Genomic DNA, 22,532 nt, shown 5'->3' with positions numbered 1-22,532 from the left:
TTTTCTGAAAAGATGAGCAATGGAATCAGATTCAGATCTTCCTCTCAAGGCGTGCATAACTGGCTTTTTGTTCCTTTATAACCATTTTTTTCAGGGTCTAAGCGAGTCTAGTAAAAGAGTTACCATGGTGACAGGTCCTTCCGGGAGGCTAGACAGCAAAGATTAGGGTAATGGAGGTTACAGAACTGGATAAATATTCATGAGCCCGCCGATACCACCAGGGAGCCAATAAGGATAGGGTTAAGGTCACCAAGGGTCATTAATATACACTTCATGTATCAATATTCATAAGCAAAACATTACAGCTTGCCAGACAAGGGCGAACAAAAAATGTGAATATTCCTGATACATATTAACAAACCTTCCACAAGAGCATATTAAAAAAAGAAACAAGCTTGCATGAGGGGGATGTCAAAACTTATCAAGTGTGAGTTTTTTCTTTCACTTGAACAAATTAAATGCTTACGCCTCTGAGCGACAGAGAGAGAATAAGACCTGGAGGTAGAGACAAGACAGCCAGGGACTTCTGACTTCAAAATGTGATCAGTGAAAAAAATTCATTTGAGCATCTTTTCTTCGACTTCTGGTCGCACACATAAAAGCTGGTCTCACCTTGCTGACCCCAACATAAGTCTGGCGAGTAAAGCTCTCTGTTTACAGGGAAAAGGAAAAGCCGCTACCTGGCAACGGCATCCCGTCGAGCCATAGGGATCATTACAGTCAACACACATCTGGCCAGCACTGCTTACTTTGGTCCAGAGGGGTGGCAACCGCCACGACCTCGTACGATCGTGCACTATGATAGCGACAATGCAGCCTTTATCACCCGTAAGATCAAAGAAAATAAGATATAAACCTGACACACACAGCTTGATATATGGTTCTGTGTGCATGCAAGAGTTCTTGCCGGGCTGGAAGCTAGGGCTGGACCGTATTAGTGAACTTTAATGACTAAATCGCAATGATATAAAATTGCGCAATTTTTTGAATATTGCAATGATGGCGCAATGCGCTAATGATTATGCGCTTTTTATTTGACCATTATGTTTTTTAAGGTATCTGTCATTAGATAAGTTTTGCGACCCAGCGTCTCAGTGGTATGAGAACAAAAATATGTTTTAATAACATCTCTCATTCAAACTTTAAGCAAGAGTTGGTAAGTGTGATTCGCTTCCGCAAATGCGTTTAAACTGTCCGTTTTAATAATTAGAAGCAAAAGACAAATTTTAGGATTTCCTTGCGTCACTGATACAAAATGCTCCTATTTTTACTATACTGTCCTCTTTTTCTTTTAATTAACTTGGTACCAATGACTGTTTCATAACAACTGAAACACTGAGATGTTGTCAAAAAATTGTGATATCATTTGACCTATTCCAGAAAGCGCAAGTGCATTCTTCTTTCTATCTCCCATAATTCAACATTAAGAGGAGGGAGTTTGAACGTTTGTTACGTACTGCTGGTATGTTGAACTGACTGAGCTCACGGTCACCTGAACAAAACAGTGAAGTATGTGAGGCATGACCTATTTCCATGTGACACCAGGGAGGACAAGCAGTAATGGCCATAATGTTGTTAGTGAGAAATGGCTAGATTGTTGACCAGAGGTCTCTGGGGCAGTGGCAGAAACTCGGACTGAACCCTGCGCTTGCCACGCTAGGTTAAGCTAGGTTGTGCTACGCCCCGCCACTCTGGTTTCTTGCTGCACCAGAGAGGCAGACACAGCCAAGCCACTACGTGGGCGGCCTGACATTTCCCAAGGTCAAACCTCTGGCCCCAGTTCCGCATGGCTTTGTCTGAAACGTCCCCTCTCTGCCTCTAAAACACACTTGTACAGTTTCTTCATTTAAAAAGGGGAACAAAACCATACTATTTAGCTGCATTACTGGCATTATGGTAAGGATGAGTTTGTGTCCTCAGAAAAACTGCTGTAAGGCTTTGTAGTCCAGCTCCTATGAACCCAGCCACCACAAGTACAAAATACTAAACTCAACCAACTGAAATACAGAAAATAATGAAAGCTTATGTGTTATACACTAGAGCAAGGAGGTCAAACTCAGTTCCTGCACAGTTTAAACTTTGCAGAGCTGCGGCCCTCCAGGAACAGAGTTTGACACCTGTACCCTGTCATTGCTTGGGATTTACTCTTTATTTACTGCATTTATACTTTGTAACATGAACCCATTATAAAAAAAACAACAGTATAAATCAGATGACTGTACAATAATATTTAGTATCATGTTTATTTAGGTGCAGTTATATATATTTATGTGGCTAAATTATTGATTTAATTTAGTCTTTATTATGTTTATTAATTTCATAACATTTACACCAACAAACTCTTTGAAGAGCAGTCATTACAGGTTCAGCCTCATATGCTTGCGAGTTCTTATAAGGCAGGTAGTGTTTCGTGTGCACTTTGTTTTCTGTTCTCTCTTCTCATTGAAGTTGAATTGTGATCTATAAGGTAAATTATTTTGAGAAGTTCCTTGTGCTATACTTCACCACCCCCTCAGTTTCTGTCTGAATGCCAATAAAAAAAGTCTCTTCACCTGCTAGAATGCAATAGTGGTGGAGGTCTGGATGGAAGATAAAAGCATTACACAGTACAAGTCATGTTGACCCTCGAAATAAATGTCTCATATACACTATAATGTTTACTAAAAAGAATTACCCTCCAGGAACAGGTATATTTCTCCAGGAACTTGAAGCCTTTTACTTTTTATGACAATACCCTGGTTTCCATCACCCTCATTTTATGCGTATTTTGAAGTTTTGCATCAACGAGAAACGAAAACGGCTAATTTTGATATGAAAACCGTTAATTCACAAAAAAAAATAGTCTAGATTGAGGTGTTTTTACATTTTTTGCAAATAACAGTTCACACAAATAATGGGAAATGGAAACGCATTTGCCGAATAAATTTGGACGTAGTGAACGTTAAACCCACAAGACTGAGCGGTTGTTACCGATGATGGTGTCTTTCTGGTTTTCAGATCAATATCAGTTTCATCTGGTACAATAGGGATGTGGCATTTTACTTTCGGTTTTGAATTAGCGGCAATTCGGGAACGTTAATTGCTTGAATTAAAGCTCCAGTATGTAATAATTTTGTAATAAAATTTCAGAAAATAACTTGCACAGTGTGATATATTTCCTCCAGTTGTGTACTTACAATATTTCAAAAGTCTCTAAAGATTTTTTATTTCAGAGAAATTCCGATTTTAAATAAATGGCCGTCCCGGAAAAGAAATGTCGCCTCTCAGTGACGCAATGTCCGCTCTATACTTTGTTCCGGTGTAGACCAGAATATCACATGGTCAAATGCGGAAGTGGTTGTTATGGATCACGATTACTCTTTGGCGAGTATTGAAGTGCCAGTAAAACGGAAGCGTCCATATTTGGATACACGCAGACTGTGTGACAAACGGAGGAATAAAACCAGGATAAATATCGGCCAGGCGTTTTCGAGATGGAGAGAGCTGCGCGACAATCTTGGACTTGACAGAGACTCTGCTCTCGCGAGTGTATTGATAGACAGGTAAGCAAATCAATTATTTATTTTAGAACGATTGGTTTGAGCACGTTAAACAACACTGCATTAACCATAAACACGTAACACTGCACAACATTAACCCAACAAATCATTTAACAAATAGCTGTAAGTTGTAACGGGATAATATAGCATAACATTTCACGTTCCTTGCAGTTCATTAATTATGATGACATAAAATAATACGATCAGATATACAGGTAATACAAAAACAAATAAATTACCTCATCCGTGATCATGATTCGTTTATCCAATTTAGATACATCGCTATGGCGAAAACGCATTTAAAACGACATCTCCCATCGTCACCTGCTTCATAGCGTCATCAAGCTTCGCCTTTGTTATTGTTGGAAATGCGCCCTCTTGTGGTCAAATACCAAGGTTACATACTGCAGCTTTAATGGTGGGTTCAATGTCTTTCTTAATAAAAACACACAAAACTACAAAAACGTACAATGAACTTTGCTTATATTAAGCACACTGTACAAAACGAATAACCACACACTATGCCAAAAATAATAAACGAATATAAAAAACCTTAACGTCCGATAGGTTGCCTTTAACAAAACGAGTAATCACGGCACACACTGTGCAAAAAAACTAACAAATAAGAAACGAATAAGAAAGGAATAGCAGACACGAGAAACGCTAGTTAAATAAATAAGAAACAAATAAGAAGGGGAATACGAAATGAAAAACGTTTACGTTAAATAATTAAGAAACAAATAAGAAAGCAATAGCCGAAACAAAAAAAAATATGTTAAATGAATGGCAAAGCACCTGCTTTTTAAAATTAGAACAAAAATAAAATGTAAACATAACCGGCTTGATGACTGTGCTTACATATTCTTCTACGTGTTCTTTGAAAGAAAAGCCTCCGCCATCGTCTTGTCAGTCAGCACTTCACTCTCCTCACATGATGAATAAAATCTGACTCCTGCTGCTGATCTTTCCTGTGACACTTGTTCCGTTTACGCTAAATGCAGCAGCGGTGCAACAGTAGTTTGGTTTTAAGTGATTATTTATTACATCAAAAATTAAAAATGACGGTGGGATTCGGTGCCGCGGTGGCCAAGTGATGTAATCGGTTGGCGGGTGGACACCGTGTAAACCCTGCGCGGGACTGATTTTTTGAATCCCTCTCCCGGTGAATTTCTGACCAATCCCGCCCGCACCCGCAAATTGTGCGCTTGCTCCCGCCCGCACCCGCGAACAATTGAGCGAAACAATGTTGAGATATGCTAATGTTCATAACAACATACACAGAACATTTTCGCTTAAATAAACGCTCATTTTATGCTCGATAATCTTCATGTGATGGTTAAGCACCACGCTCTTCCATAATTTGACAAATGACGACATGTGACTAATTCAATTTTTTATTAGATAACACTTTTCGCTTCTGAGAGGCTATACGAACAACACCGGAACTCTTAGCCTTCAGCTGTGCCTATAACAGCACACACGCAGTATTCAAATGTAGCAATGTGCGTTGTGTATTAACACTTTTGCACATTTATTGCAATTTACGAATTCTAATTCTTAATCACTTTTGTCCGAAACAATACAGAAATGTGTCCGAATGTCGGACTTGACTTGCTTCCGTTTTGAGCAGTTAAGCCTCCCTTTAATCTTTCTCTCTCTACTTCGTTTACTCCATCGTTGCTGGCGGCTATAATTCACGGGACCCTCACTATTTGTTTTAACAGCCCAGTCCTGTCCGCGACAAAAACCCGCCGCTCCCGCGAGATTTACGTTGGGTCCCGAGCCGAACCCAATGCAGTCCTCTACCGTGTATCACCGGTGACACTGACTATGCCAACAAACCTAAGGCACAGGCATAATGACATCATAACAACGCAAATTGGCTTATAGCGTCACAGCAACGCATACAGTTCCAAACTCAACGCTAGTGATTAACCTGAGATAAGAAATATGTCCATCGTATGCTTTTATATGCCCCCTAAAAACAATCCAGAAACTAAAAATATAAACTAGAAGTCAGAGAGCAGTCATTTGTTATGTTAAAATCATTGCATTTTTATACATGGGGTCTAATAAATGGCCATCCTTTATTAAAAATGTTCACCCAAATCCAAAATCTGCCATTATTTAAAGGTTTTTTTCAATCATTTACAACAACATAAATTGCAGAAGTATGACAGAATTTTCATTTCTATAAATTCTGTATTCATTCTTTTGTGTTCTTTAACTCTGGTTTAACTGTATATGTGTTCATTGTCAACACCAGCCTTTAGTACTCATAAAGTTAAATCCTAAGTATCTCAACCGTGGGATACAATAAGCCAATAGGTCTTGGAGAAGCATGGGAGTGATCTCTATTAGAGCCAGCAGCCACATGACTTGCTTAAGGTTGCCTACCAATACACTGAGGCTATTCTGCGACTCAGCCGGGCATAAAAATCGGCCTGCCTGACCCAGAGGTCGCAGAAAGGGCACCAAGAGGCTCTACTGGGTGCTGGGTGGCTGCTTCAGCAAAGCGAAGGAGAGACGGAGAGGCCATTAGTCGATTAAGCCGGGGTGGAGCCATCAATATTCCACTGATGCCAATGAAAAGACACACTCATGCAGTCTCGCATGAGAGACCCGGGTCGAATGGCCCTAACGCTATCAGAGATATTGCCTTGCCTCAAAGTGAGCACTGCTATTGAATGTTACGGGCTAACTAACCACCACTTTGGCATCTATAGGTTCCCAGCATTTTCTGTTGATTGCGGAAGGTAGTGCCAAAGGAGTTTGATGGGTGGGGGTGTTGGGTGGTATTTGGAGGGGAAATAAGAAGTGGTGGTGGCAATTAAGTGTCCGAATCTGCCGCAGGCGATGGTAATGAGCCCATCCACCGGTCAGCGGTACCTTATTAGCCGGCGGCCAACAATATGGTTGAAAGAACATAGCACTACCGCCACCAGTCGCACGTTGCCATGAGTGACTAGAGCAGAAACCAGAGGTGTGGTGTAATTCTGTTAATTAGCACGCTCTCAGCATGACTCCAGTCCACATCTCGAAGAAAATAGGCGATTATCTAGATTAAATCTAGCTCACTTATTAGTGCATTTCGCTGGCAGAGCACAGGTTGTGGGTTCCATCCCACCGAACAAACATGCTGATTAAAGACATGTACACTAGGTAAGTTCTTTTGAAAAAAAGTGTTTGCCAAATGCATTATTAAAGTTTGTAAAAAGAGGACAAAACCACGCACATCCCCCTAAAATCGGTGCTAGACCAAAAAACGTTTTAAGTTTTATAGCATGGCTCTTCATCACTCAGCCTGTGTGCTCGAAAAGTTTACATGCAATGCTTTAGTCTTTTAATCAATACACTTTTGTATTTTTTGGAGGTTTGGTATGCCAACACCAAATATGTTGTATATAAAAAAGGATGTAGAAATTATTTAAGTATGTAGATTAAAGCAACAATGTGTCTTGATTGTTTATGTAGGACACGAAATTGTCCAAATATTTTTAAACTTGGATCTCATCCCATAAGAAGTCAATGTATTCCCTGATAATAGTCAAATTATGTTCTCACACTGAAAATAACAGACATCAAAATAAAAATTTAATTTTAATGGCCCTGTTCAATACTGATATTTAGATCTGATATCAGGTCTCTATTGTATAAGCGCTTTAGATAAGCATAGTTCATATTATCCGTCTAAACTGTGCATGTTGATTTTTAAATACTGTATACATTACTTATGCTATAAAACTTTCTTTCTTTTGTATAAAAGATGCATTTCATATGGCTGCCTTATGAAACCTCCGTTTCCATAATTCATGATTTTTATTTTTGCCATTAATCATTAATTATTATTAGTCACCCTTTTTTTGGCACTAGATTTAGCAAATTTCTAACCAATAACAGGATTAACAGCAAATTCTGACATTTTCAGAAAGACAGCAACAGTATGAAACTCAAAAATGTAAAGTCTTGTTTAATGCAGTTGTTTAATATTATCTCATACTATTGACACAGCAAGCAGGATAAGCAGGTGTAACTGTAAATACTAATATTTCAACCATTATTATTTGTCATTAAAAAATACTTTAAAAGTTGAATCGCTACTTGTACTTTTTGATTTGACATGTTCTTTTTTTCTCATTTGGGAGCAGAGCTATAAAAACCTTAATGGCCAATTTCCCAATCAAGATGAGCAGTCAATTTTCTAAATCTAAATGAATTTAATATACAAATCAGCATCGTATAATAAAAGTCTTACTTTCTACCGACAAATAATATTAGATACACGCCACAATCTATTTTAATAATTGGGGTATAGCAGCATATAAAAATAGAACCACAACAAGCATCATTTTGTGAACCCGTTATTATTGTAATACATATATAAAGATTTCCATAATATCTGGCAGTCACATCGGACGAATCCTTCGCCTACAATCTTCCACATTAGTACAGACCGTCATCAGCATGTATTAGCAAAGTATACTACATATCACCATCTGTGTATATTCCACATGGCCTCGGCAGTCTGTGGGCACGTTGGGCAGGATGCCAGAGGTGAAACAGGAAGGAGATGTGTTCTTGGAAGAGATCGAGACAGCTTTGGCTTCCAGACCTTTAAAAATTCCTCTTTGTAGATGAAGCGCCCTTTTGCCCTCTTGTTTATTTCCCCCAACTTTCATTTATGGACACTTAACAAAAACAAGAGAGCGCCTAGACTAGTCATCTCAGATGTACCATCAAAAACTAACTAATCAGGTTGGTGAATCTTTGTGTTTGAAGTCGACCACGAGAAGCACTGAGATTGTAAATAATGAGGTTGGCTGCTATGAGATGTTTCTTTAAGGATGTAAAGTGGGACATGTAGACCCAGCTCAACTGGGCTTGAAGATCTTACATTTCTACTAGAATAAGAAAGAATGGAAAACACTGGAGAGAAAGGATAATGAACAGATCGCTGTGCCCGCACCCCAAACAAAAAATGAGTGATGTTCTATGTACGTACCATTGGGGACAAGAAGCAGGGGTGGATTCAGCTAGGTGCTATGACGCTAATACCACAGTATGCTGTTGCTACAGCATTACTGCCGCCTACTCAGATAGACAGCAAGCACCCAGGTTAGAGCTGACAGGGAAACTCTCCAACTACTGTAAATCACACTTTGTCCCAGTAGCTCAGGCAAGGGATGCAGCCAAGCTTGACTAGCCAGCCACCCAGAGAGACAGAGAGACAGAGAGAGAGAGAGAGAGAGAGAGAGAGAGAGAGAGAGAGAGAGAGAGAGAGAGAGAAAATATGAGGGGGTGTGCGAGAGAGTGAAGGAGGTATGTGTGTAGTTGGGGCAGCGAAAGAAAAGAGATGGCTTTTTTACAGTTATACCGGGTTGACAGCAGCTTGGCAGTGGTGCCCACGCCACTGCCTGCTCAGATACAAGCCTGTCACTCAAAACAAGGGCACTAATCAGGATTGGTCCCGGTTTCTTCCTTACGAATGGGGGAGGCAGTTTTGCAGCTATTAGAGATGGAGAAGAGAGTGGGGGATAGAACTGTAGCACAGCATGAGAGGCTAACCTCATTTACATGCAGGTCCTGGAGGACAGCGAGCTGATTCCTTTTTCCAATCTCCATGTTAAACGGTGGCCAGGGCAGCCGATGGTTACCGTCGCATTGTTCAGTGCTAGCACTCTTTGTCACGCTGATACCCATCTTGGTTTGCAAAAGGTAAAGACACACACGCAAGATAACAACGACTGCTCCCTCGTACGACTGAAATTCTGCCATGTCAAAAGAGTAAACAGGAAGAGTTGTTCACCTCTCGTCTCTTCTTATGCGTCTAAGCAGTGAAACCAGTCGCCTCTTATTTAACCCCACAATATCCCATTGACAAATGACGGCAAAAAATATTATCACTATGACAACAGCCAACGTTGTGTGTCTAACCTTAGTCTTTACTTTAAGACTCTCTGCATAGAAGACTAAATGTCTGCAAGGGTAAACTGTACTTGTGAAAATGAGTGTGACTTACAGCTCTTTGAGACTATGAGAAAGATAACTAGTGTAAAGTTCACCATCTGTGGACTTTAGAACGTCTGTATACAAGTACATGTGTGCTAGTCTATAGTTGGTAAATGAATAAGTGCATAAAAATCAGCTATTACATCAAATCAATAATTTGAACAAAACCATAAAAACAGTTCAACAGTACAATCCGACAAGAATTGGGAACTGTTTTTACCTTACATTTTATCCACGTCAAAAATGAGAAATTTTACCTGACGCTTATATTCAAAGCGACATAAAGTTCAGTTATTACAGGTGAAAAATGTCTCCCCCCAGAGCAACCTGGAGTTCAGAGCTTTTGCTCGGTGGCAACAGGTAATAGCTCATGGATCACTATTGTGGCATCAAAACCTACAGCCTTAGTCAGCCTAGATTTCTAATCACTAAACCATACAATAAATAGCCAATGCAGATTAAAAGAATCAACAGAGTAACAAAATATGGTAACACTTCAGTATAGGGGGTAATTCTCACTATTAACTAGTTGTTATTAGCATGCCTGTTATTGGCATATTAGCTGTTTATTAGTTCTTATAAATCTCACAACTACCTTACTAACTATTAATAAGCATCAAATGAGTTAATTGGGGGAAAATTTGTAGTTAATGGTTTGTTAACAGCAATAATTGCTCCCTATACTGAAGTGTGACCCAAAATAATATTGGACAGTAACAGTTCTGAACAACCAATCTTTGAAAGGGCTAGAGTTAGGTCAATCACAAATTTGAATACCTGTACATTACACAAAAACAACTGCAATATTTTTCCCAATCTATCAAAATTATGCTGCACCTCCAGGTTTCTATGGTTCCCCACCCATAGAAAGAATATGTATTTCCTTCTAGTCCCTCATCAACATACAGGTAAGGGTGGACTCCTCAGACCATGCAGACGGTTGCAACAACTAAACCAGAATACAAGAGCTTCACATCAAGGTCGGCAGTAATCAAACAAGACTGTGAAGTCATCTGCAAATGCGAAGGACATCTTTTACACAAGGGCCCGAGAAGGTCTTAGGCACTCACCTACGTTTTAAGCCTCGTAAATCAGCGTAAGACATAGCGACAATAGCTTTCACAGAGATGACTTCACATCATGAATATAATATCTCGCCTTTGTAAAGCAGCCAAACACCTCGGCTCTTGCCGATGATATACCGTTTCCCTTGGAGGTTGTCAATACCTCAGGGTGCCACTACTCTGTGTCTGTTTCCTTCCTGGCACTTTTAATCTTCTCAGCTATAAAACAGCCCCGTCTCCAGAAAAACCCTTGGAGCACAGCTGTTAGTCCGCTAGTTAAACTCATTAACATGCTTACGCTCTCTGTGCTGGACACTGTAGTCTATCTTCGAGACATAATAGAGGTTAGCCTTGAGCTAGGAGAAGACTCAAATTTAAGGACCGATGTCCCACATCAAACACACTGGAATCATTTTGAGTTTGCACATAAACACATTTTCACTTTTCTATCTTGGCATTATGAGTGCCTCAAAACCTGGCGTATAAATGTATCCAATACGCTTTAAAACTACATTAGAATCCCAATATCTCTTGATGCTAATGATGAGAATGATGGTAATTGCCTTCATTATTATTGTTGCGTAATTACTATGATTATGATCGTCGCATAATTGTAAGCATCTCAGCATGTGTAAACTGTCTAGTTTAACATCTGAAAACTGAGTGAAACAGGCTACTCAAGCAGGATTTTTTTCAGAGCGTAAAATCCATCTTTATAATCGCAACAAGAAAATAAAAATAGGCTGCAATGCATGAATTTAAGAGGCCTTTGCTTGGTTTAGAAAGCACTTCTTGATATCTCCATTCTTTCAAGTTCTGAGTAGTGAGATTGATAGTGAGTTTCAGTCATTCATTTGTAATTAAAGTTGGCAATTTAGGTGATGTGAGTGACAGTAATCTTTCCCGCCATGATGTGGGTGTGTTCAGTTGTGAAGTTTAGATTTATGTAAATGAGCAAAAACAGAATAAGATGAATACAAATGAAGACAGTAAATAATATCTTTTAACATGCAGGGATGTCGTTTTTCAAATGCATGGAAACTTCAGAAATCTGTGGCATTTTGAGTAAAGTTGATTCGTGTAATGTTTCTCTTGTTCACTCATTGTGCTGAAATTGATAGGCAAATGACAATTTTATATTTGCAGGTGTTGTGTTAAAATATAAATGAGTAGTTGACAAATAAGCCATACATGTGTCCTATGGTGTGGCAGAGCAAAAATGTTGTTAAAAACTGACAATTAAGATAATTCTACACACACAGACAAGAGAATGGTGCTATATAGCACTAAAAGTGTTTTTTGCTCGTAATCATAGGGGAACCATTTTTAGTGCTATATAGCACCACATCTTGGTGCTTCAGAGGGTCTTCAGAGGTTCTTTGGGGTGACCGATGTGATATATAGCACCGTTTCCGTCTAAAGAAACCTGTATGGTTCTTCAGTTGTTCAATATAGCACCTCAGTCATCCCAAAGAACTGCTGAAGAACCACAAAAGCACCAAAATATAGTTTTATATTCTATGGTTCCCATATGATTACAAGGCAAGAACCACTTTTAGTTTTATATCATAAATATATTTGATATTAATATAAAAAAATATATTACTATTTTATTTTTCTTAGTTTTTAAAAATATAGGACACATGTAGAGTTGATTTGTCAACTACCCAAATGCTGTCGACTGCAACATTTTTAGCAGAAGACAACCAATTCATTCTCAGAAAACCATGACAGTTTATTTTACCAGCAATACACCTGATTTGTGATCTGATTTTCATAATCTTCAATCAGTTGCTATCCTCACAAATAAGGTTAGGTGACCTGGCTTAAAAAACACCTACCAGTAAACCACAGTGCAGCGACCTGGCGACCTCCAATGCTAAAAATGTTGTCAGAGTTAACACGACTTCTAAAACTGGCTCTAAGACACAAGAATTGAAAAAAAAATTTAAATGTCTTCCCTCTTCTCTGTCAGCTGCACATACACAGACTGCTCTTTGATTCTGCCCAGTAAGCCTCATCTTCTCTTTAAGACAGACACCAAGTACTAACTCATAAATCAAACCGCTGTTTGGCATTGCTCTGCAGCTCAGGCTTGTGTCAGGCCTGACCGTTCGATCCCTCGTGCAGCGTGGCCCAGCGTTAGCAGCCCGTTAAAGGTCTGTCCTGGAGGGGATGGATTCACTTGTGTGGTACAACACAGAAAAGTGCCTGGAGCTCTCCAGCAGAGAGCCCCCCCAATCCACCACCCACCCTTTCCCCAGCTGAACCAGCGAGCTGTTCCTTATGAACCGCTGCCAACAGAATGCCTGCTATGAGATGGTTATTACTCAGTACCGGGCTGCCACTAGCCAAAGGGCTGCTCTCCGAGCTGTAGATCTCCATGTTGTGACTTGTCAACATGCGGAAAATCGTTACCCAGCTCAGGCACTTTTATTCCACATAGGCTTTGATTGAGACTTGGGTGGGTGAAAGATTGTGTTTGGCCCTTTTTCACTAAAGACTCTGTAGTTCCTCATATAGCAGGCTGACAAAGTGTGTGTGTGCTGTAGTTACAGGAAAATAATACTTATCTATGAAGTCTAAAGTTAGGTGTATAAATTGGTATTTGCGGCTACGAAAGAGGTTTCTTAGCACAGTCCCATTTTGTTTGCAGTCACAGACTTACAATACTATCACAGGTCAAACCAGGCATCAGACTATCTGGTCATTTTAAAAAAATTTATTGGAGTCTGTAATAATACATTATACATCCGTGCACATAAATCTTCCACTTGATGAGGCGAGTCCGTCACAGTCATCAAGCCGTTCATCTCTTATTTTAATTATGTCACCACAATGCCTTTGACAGAGCATTCGCAGCTAGACTACACACCTGTGTGATGAAAGCCAAGGAAATCCAGCTAGCCAAATTAATCTAAATGTTCTGGTTCAGTATGTCTGGCTGAAGCCCCTTTCTGTGTAAGCACTTGTTCAGAAGAGTATCCACCACCCTTTCCCTGCCCTTTAATTCATTTCTGAGAGGAAAGCCTGTGTATCATTATTCGCTTGAGCTCAAATGGGCAGACACCGGTGAGAGAGGCTGATCAAGTTGGTGGGGCAGGGTGGAGGACGAGAGGGGGGGCTTCTTGGCAGATTTTCCCAACAAATCAGATGCCAAGAGCGAAATGGAAACCTCCCTTCATTTTCCTTTCCCCTTAATCCAATGTTTTCAAGCCCTGGCCCAGCCAAGGTCATTATAATCATAGATGAGTGGAAAGGAGCCAGTGACCCACCATTACGGTAAGGTGGAGAGTCACCCAGTCACACACACTCTGCCATCGGTGTGTAATGGAGAGCTGAAATCCATGCAATGCTCCAATTCCTCCATTTGCAAATGCAGATAACCTTAAAGATCATGTGTGTATAATGGAAAATGGCTGGCTCCCATTGGGAGACATTTTAGCTGATGGCAAAGGTCAGGGTGAAAGAATTATACCGGCTCTGTACTTCCACAAAATGGTGGCAGGCAAAAAAGACAAAGAACAGCACAGAGGGGAAAAAAGACGTAACCTCAGTCGACCTCTACACCTCAGAGACGAAGTCCAACGAATACAGTTTAACAAGGATGAAACATTTCAATTTAGGCTCCCTTTGCTGGATTAAATGGGTCATATGGTGCGAACACGTGTTTTTCTGTATCTTTGGTGTGTTTTGTGTTGCCGATGCATAAGACACCTAAACTCGCAAAAAGTAATGTGTCGGAACAAAAGATGCATTCTATCTAAAAGCAAAATCTCACCCAGACATGCCCGAAAAGCCTGGGGTAACCACACCCCCACAAATCTACGTCAGATTGTGGTATGAGTTGACTAAGACGGCCCCAATGTGTAAGCAAGTAAGGTGGGTTTACCTGTTAGTAAAATTGCTTTGGAACCTGATGTTCCAAATATGGTAAGAGGCATTTCATTCCCGTCACACGCTTGCAGTATTCGACCAATCACTATGCACTACTTAACTCTCCAATCATAGCACATCTCGCTTTTCAGAGCGATGAGCTTTATTAAAAATCTGCATTTTTCAGAGAGGCGGGCCAAAGAGGAGATACAAACATGCAGGGTATGTGGAAAATACAATGTTTTTTTTACCTTAAATCGTGTATACAAATTGCATTACATCTAAAACAAACGATAATTTATTAGTTTTTGTCGTCTCATATGACTCCTTTAATTTACAGGAACCCTTTACAGGTCAACTGTGAACTGTGACGTGCAGTTTGAACAAAATGAATGAATTCTTGAAAAAGGAGTGTGCATCAGTGTTATAAAAGCCATAGTTTTGTAAACCCATTGGATTTCATTGTTGCACTAAAGCCAAAGGTCATATTTAACTGTCAAGAAGATCATCTGACTGTATCAAGGCCTTAATGCCCTTTTGCAAGTCCTGACCCATGCACATCGTGACATAAATACTCATGTTCTCAGTATCTTTAAGAAAGGGAAGTAAAAGATTTACATGTCACAGCATTTACATAAAAAGCTTTATTTAAAAAAAATTGCAGACACAAGGCAAATTATTTGTTCAAAGAGCAAACAGGTAGTACACCTATTATGTGCGGTTTCTGAACTTTGTGATTTTGTTTCAAAAGCAGTATTAAACAAGTGCATGTGTAAGATCTATTAGGTCTGGTATTGTTATTGTCATCTGGCTCTCTGTTTGCAGGCGTTAAAGCATGCTGAATGCAAACAGAAAGTACAAATGTGAAGTGTGACATCACTCCTTCATGGCTGTGTGTAGTGCCACTTAACTTCACATGAGCTTATGCTGAGCAAGTGATTTCGCTGCAGCATTGATCATAGTGGATTTTAAGATATAATGATAAGCATCAATGATTTAATAAGATTATAAAGGTGCTTGAAAACATTAGTTGTAATAGACTAAGCTTCATATCCTGAGTTTCAATTAAGAGATGATTTCCATATTTCACCGTTACATTCAATGGAACATACTGATCAGATATTAAATACATTCTAACATCGTATTTGTACCTTTTGTTAAAGAAGCTAAAACGCATGCAGAAACTATTTCCTATTCCGAATAAAGCAACCAAACTCGCAAAAGAAAATATAGAACTTAATTTATGTTCGTGCATACGTTACTTTCGTGCTCTTAAAGCGCCATCGAGCCACATTTCACCAATTCCTCTGACCAATGCCTTCCACACACTACACCATACCCCATCTAGCGGCCGACACACGCAACTACAGTTCTTCACTGCCGAGCTGATAAAAGCACATCTTAACATCCAGTTACACCGGGTCAAATGAACAAATATCGTTATAAGTAATTCCAAGCGCAACCGGCGTAATGCAGCAGAAGCTATACAATTTTCGTCGTATTAGCCTGTGATGCGAAAAGAAAAAGCGTTTCGCGATTGTGCGTATCGATCGCAGACCGTCTGCAACGAATGGCTGCATGAGGAAGGAAAAAACCCTGAACTTCAGGTGACCGACCATGGCTTTGACACAGGCAGCCTGCAGACATGAACCCCGCTGAACTGGGAGGGGTGGAAGAAAATACCTCAGCTCAAAAAAATCCCGCTTCGCCCGCGAAGTGCTCGACAAACGAAAGAAAAAGTCGCGCGCCGAGCGTCACACACACACGACCGCGGAAGGGGGAAAGTTACACGAACGTGTTTTAGGGCGATTTTTCAAGTTGCGGACTGGTGCTAGATAGCGCTAGAGCTAAGTAAAAGCAGGGGCACGGATGGAAGGCTGAGTCTGGCTCTCGGTCTGATCCGACTGACCCTTCATTTTATTGCGACCAGCTCCACAGATCCTCCCCTTTCCCTTCCGCGAGTCTCAGCTTCGCTCGCGCGGATACATATAAGCAAAGACGCGCTGCTATAAGCGCCAAATAAGCGGCGATAACGCGAGCTTTACTGGCCGCAACCTTTAGGCGGAACGGGACCTTTATCGATTATCTGCAATTAAAGCCACCGCTAGTGCACTCGCTCTGCTAGCCCCCTCATCGCCAACATGGCTGCCTAGCACAGACCTAAAAAAGGAGAAATAACCTACGCCGTGCCTTTGTCTGTTTCACCTCTTTAACCCTAAACTACTGCGCAAAACACACGGAGAAGCGCTAAAACCGCGGCGATAGAGAAAACGACTTACGTGAAGGCAGGCGCTTGGGTTGCTCCTGTTTCCTCCTTGGCATTTTCCCCCTTTTATCACATTCTCCTTCTTGTTTAGGGATAAGAAGAAAAAAGGTCTTTTCCCATTGAAATTTCGCGAGGGAGCCTGATGGCAGGGACTTGTCGTGCACCTGGCTGTCCTCGGTTAAGTGTATTGTTGGGAATAGGGAAGAGTAGAGGAGGAGGTGCTGTTGTTGTTGCCGTGTCTTGACTATGGCTGCTCTCTGTAAGTGTGTGTCTCCGAGCCCCTAACTAACACTAATGCAGGGATCAAAGGGCAGCAACAGCAGAGCACACACGCTTGCGCGCGCGCGCACACTCGCTCACGGAGAGTAGAGCTCGCCCGCCCGAGCAACGAGAAAGGGACAAGGTGCCCCCAAGCTTTCAGGGTGTATACTTGACCGACCGCGAGGTTTTTTAATATGCATATATCAAATGGTTTATGCATATTTAAATCGATCGAAAAAAAATCTACGCAAATTCGCTTTTTGCAAATGTTTAAACATCACGGTGCGATATAAATATGAACAATTTAATGAACAATTTGGTTTTTTTTAGAATTTTGTATTAATGTGAAATATTTGGTCAGGTATTACATTAAGATTGAATAGATACATAATCCACATACACGCAGAAATCCCCAAAGCAGCACAATTTATTTTTTTATGTACATTAATCGTTTTTTTTATAATTGAATTGTAGAATAAATAAAAAATAGAGCAACAGAAACTGAAATAATATTAAAATAAATATTTGTTTATTAATACTCTTTATTACATGCAAGACCCAGTCCATTAAAATTATGTTAAACACAATTTGTAGCCCCCTCCCATCCACACACAAACAATATTAGGTTCTATGCATAGTACTGAAGCAGCCGGCTGTTCCCCACTCAGGGCTGGTCTCCAGCAGGCTGCATGCTGTTGGACAAGTTCGTTCTTTCACACCTCTCTGGTGTTAGGAGGACTGTATCCTCCCTCATGCCATGTTGCCATCCTCCTCGCAACCATCCACACATGCAGCTCGTTACCGTGGCAATTAGCACAGACCCAAATTAGCCCACTTCGCCTCTGCACAGGTGACTGACACGCACACATACTTTGTAGCTTGCTCATTAGAATACGGCTGTCTCATGAATCCTCTGCTTCGTGGTCCCTCTTAAAGTCCACAGAGGGGCTGCTCTGCTGACGTATGGACCTTGGTGGTACAGTGTCACAATCAGTGTCGTGAAGTTACTCTGAAAAAGTAATTAATTACTAGTTATTATTTACATATTCGATAATGTAATTTGATTACAATACAAATTACTCTCTTCAAAAAATATTTAATTACTTATTACTTTCTATATCCTATTTCTATATCAACCTTGATTAGTTGAGTGATTCAAGGATAGACATGAAACAGCTCTTTTAATTCATTCAAATAAATATTGTAAAACTACATAAAGTAGTATTATTAACTGACCAAAGGATTACAAATGTGAGAATTATACATTAAAGCACGGATTTTAAAGTTCGAATTTTGATGTCAATTCCACTACTGCACACACATATATTACACACAGTATTTAGTTTAATTACATCAGATGTAACTGTAATTAAATTACAGTAACTAATTACTTTGTAACTAGTTGCGCACAACACTGGTCACAATACTTTAAATGTGAAATAGGTATTCCACAAATAGAGCTGTTTTTATTTTTAAATCTATGTTTGTATAGCTCGATTCGCAAGACTTGTCAGTCCAATATCATTCCTTGCTATCTAAAACTAGTATTTTATATGTATTGCAGGTGTAATGTTAGACAACACATTTACATATATTCCAAATTTTCTCCTGTATGTGTGTGCTTGTTATTGTTTAAGATTAGTTTAGTCTCCATGGCGAGGTCACGGTCTGTTCTGTAACCCCACCGATGCCAGGCAGCTGAGGTAATGCGTGCGCGCAGACAATCTGCTGATAGTAGTCATGGCAACAGCAGCATGACCTCACACTTGGTAGCAACCTAAAGGTCACCCAACAGACATCATGTTTTGGTGGGCTTTGTACAGTTTCAACTGAATTTGACAGTGACAAACATCTGCAAAAGAAAGAAGACCGTTTCCAATGACATCTGTTTCCATTTGATACTTTTATCTCTTTTGTTCACTCTAGAGTGTTGCTTTACAAATTGCCCAGATAATTCAGACGTACATGCTTACAAACATTCACAAACCTTAATGAAAATAGAACTTCTATATTACACTGTCATAAGCTTATAGGTAATACCCTTTCATATTTTTCCTAATGGACAAGATGTTAATGGCTTACAAAAATACCATTCTGCTATTATTCATGCTAAATTAGTCTAATAACTTTCTTTGCCAAACAAATTATAGTTAGCCTCAGACCGTTCATCTTATTATGATTCCTTTACGTTATTGATAAGCATGATTGTTCCTTCGGCTTTTGAAAGCAACTCATTTTGTCTGTTGGCGTTATTACTACTTATTAAAATGGCTCCCCTGTAGCAGTCCGGGCTGTTAGTGCGCTAAATGAATTTCAGGTGCTTTAGTAGCGGATAAAGAAGGTTGGATAAAGAGATATATCTCTCCCTGAGGCCAGGCATAGTAGTGTGGGTTACCTCTTTTGCAAATCCTTGTTGCCTCTTCCTCTTTGTTAGGATGTTTCAAGATTGTGTTAGGAACTCTCAGTCAAGCATGCCATTAGAGGACTAGTGACGTGACAGGTTTTTGAAACGGATGAGTTTATTTTTTGAACCCCCACTCGTTATATATGCATTCAATTTAAAAACACTTCTGTAGCACTTATCACAATTCTGCATTGATGCAAAGCATCTTTGCATAAATAAAGACATCAGAAACAGAAGTAGGGGGGATTATGAAAGAAATCATTTATGTAATTATTAGATCATCAGAATCAGAAAGAGCTTCATTGCCAAGTATGTTTGCACAAGGAATTTGTTTTGGTGACGGAAGCATCCAGTACAAAGAGCATATAATACAATATAATACAGTACACAGATGATTTAAAAAAGGGCCTAAACATAAGATAAGATATAGAGAGAAAAGCTATGTGTGTATGTAAATATTAAAGTAAAACATAAGAATAGATTATTGTACAAGGTATATGCACAGCAGAATGAATGAAATATAATTTTCAGAAAAAGTTTTATAAAAATGGTTAGTGTGTTATCTGGAGGATATAATTAAGTAATTATGAAAGAAATATAAAAACTAAGAAGATTACATAGCAAAACTTTTTTAAGTTTATAAATTGAAAGTTTGTAACCGGACTGTCCTACTCGTAGTGGACAGATTAGCGCTTTATGTGTCAACGTGGTATAGTAAGGTGGCTAATAGACTCTATGCACAAAGGGTGATGACTTAAAATCTTAAAATTCTTAAAAATTCTGTCATCATTTACTCACCTTCCGGTTGTTCCAAATGTGTATAAATTTATATGTTCTGATGAACACAGAGAAAGATCGTTGGAATAATGCTTTAAACAAACAGATCTCTACCATAGTAGGAGAAAAACAATGCTAGTCAAAAGTGCAACAAAAAATGACTATGGTATGGAAAATTCTACTATGGTATTCAATGGGTGTTCAGATATGTTTGGTTATAAGCATTATTCAAAATCTCTTTCTCTGTGTTCATTCTCTGTGTATTCACATTTGAAACAACTAAATGATGACAGAATTTACATTTTATAGGTGAAGTACTACCAAGTGATAAGGCTGTCCTTACTATGAAACGTTTAAATTTCAGCGAATTGACAGCACTACAGCTCAGCATTGTTGAGTGCCTCTGTGATCAAGCCTTAAGTAAGTGCAAAAGTTTATACTTTAAACATTACTTTGTCAGGCTGTGTAAAAATGTTCACTGTAAATTTAGTAATGCAATCAATTTGTTGATATATCACCACCTTTTCTGTAGTGTATTAAGAGATGGACCTGGGTAACTAAAACTGCTCTTGAAAAAAAATGTTAGGCAGAAAGCTGGAGCCACTGTACTTCCCAACATGCCACCTGTCCCTGCTCCCTCTCTTCTTCAGCAGTATGACAGAAGCAGGTGGTTGCCCCTGCACATGATCTCTGACCTTTTGCACTACAACCACACAAAAGAAGCTACTATTCCTCGTCCTACAGACCCTGTTCAAGGAACTCGTCCAGCTTATTTTAACTGTTGCTAGTTTTGATATGACTGTAAAACACAAATTTTCTATGAATTAAGACAAAGTAATATATGTTTACGTTCCAATTTGTGTGTTTTTCTAAGCACAGTAGTTAATGACTGACGACCCCTGACCCATCATCTTTCCCCGTTCTTTGACCCGCTGCTACATTGGTTCACTGTTAAATAATATTAGCTTGCACTGATGTTGGAAATGATTATCATATTTTTTTGCATGTGTACAGTGTTGATATTAAGTTTGGTTTGGTGAGTGAGGTTTAGTGTTTTTAAGCTGCCACTCAGTTATGAATGTATCAGTTATCAAGAACAGTTATGTGTTAAAATAGTTCTCTAATACATCGAAAATATCCTTGTTTATTTTATTAAATAACACGCAAACACACACTATATAACACAAACATATCTAATTACTTTATTGAATTTAGAAATAATAATTTATATCAAATGTATTACATGTCACTTTTTATTCACAAGTACATAAATTAATAATATGGTACTGTCCATCTAATCATGACCTTTTTAATTTAGTCTAAGGCCTCTTTCTCTGGCCTATTCATGTTGCTCTTTAAAGCTCTGTGACCAAGAATAATGTTATAAAAGACAATTAGATTGAAGTCATTTATTCTACCTTATGAAGGGGCTGACCCTCGGAGACTTTAATTGCTTTAATTATTTGATTTCTATGCCACATTATATGCTTCTTTTTTCTGATGATAAGCCACTCAGGCAAAAACGTACTTTGACCTAAAAAACACCACAGATGACATGCAAATTTAGAAAATTTGTGCATTTCTGTTTTTGGCTTATGTATATGTGTATGTACTGTTTATGTGTGTGTCTGTGTGTGTTTGTGTGCGCATGCCTATGCGTGCATGTGTGTGTGTGTGTGTTTGTGTGTGTATTGTGTGACTTGACATCGGGATATAATTTTTTCAGATGAAGCTTAGATGACTGTTATTAATAATAAGAGGGCTTGGTGATGCTTGGAGTTTTAATGGATTCATTTCTTGGTTAAAATTTCCAAAACTACTAAAAATAGTAGAGTGTTCATAATAGGATAAAAAATGTGAAGTTAAAAAATAGGCTCAATTTGGATTGTTTGCATTTTGCAAGTGTTTATTTGCGGTAAATTAGTTCTCAGTTCAGTGTCTTTCTCTCTCTCTCTCTCTCTCTCTCTCTCTCTCTCTCTCTCTCTCTCTCTTATTAGACAGCTCTCCTTGGAAATCTCATCTGCTTCTATCAATTTCAATCAAAATCTACTGATTTAATACATTCTGAATACATTATACTGTCATATTGGTGACACGAACAAAATGGAAAACCTCTCAGCTGTGGATGCTAAGAAGCAGGGAACAATCTCATCCCATAAAACACACAACGCTGACATTTAGCAGTTGAATGCAGGCTCTATAAAGGTAATTATTTTAACATTTGCTATTCTTGCATCAATTTGACATTGGAGCAAGTGCACTTCTAAAAAATATTAAAATAATAGTATTTACAGAGTATTGCTGACATGTCATTCCAGTCCTTTGGTGGTTCGCAT

At 39.2% G+C, this 22,532-nt stretch overlaps 1 protein-coding gene across 4 annotated transcripts in view; it reads right to left on the bottom strand.

Annotated features, from left to right (window-relative positions):
- znf827 (zinc finger protein 827) overlaps positions 1–17,090 on the bottom strand; it is a 67,880-nt gene extending 50,790 nt beyond the window's left edge. For 2 of the 4 annotated variants that reach the window (XR_008909171.1, XM_056768694.1), the window contains exon 1: positions 16,768–17,090. Coding sequence is in view for 3 of the 4 variants with exons in the window: in XM_056768694.1 (XP_056624672.1) it covers positions 16,768–16,810 (43 nt within the window). In the remaining variant the exon portion in view is untranslated. The remainder of the gene's footprint in view (positions 1–16,767) is intronic. The other 2 variants (XM_056768676.1, XM_056768685.1) reach the window with 1 other exon arrangement.
- Positions 17,091–22,532: the final 5,442 nt, after the last annotated feature.

Source organism: Triplophysa dalaica, chromosome 2 (genome assembly GCF_015846415.1).
Source record: "Triplophysa dalaica isolate WHDGS20190420 chromosome 2, ASM1584641v1, whole genome shotgun sequence".
NCBI lineage: Eukaryota > Metazoa > Chordata > Actinopteri > Cypriniformes > Nemacheilidae > Triplophysa > Triplophysa dalaica.
This window is presented reverse-complemented; position numbering and strand designations above follow the sequence as displayed.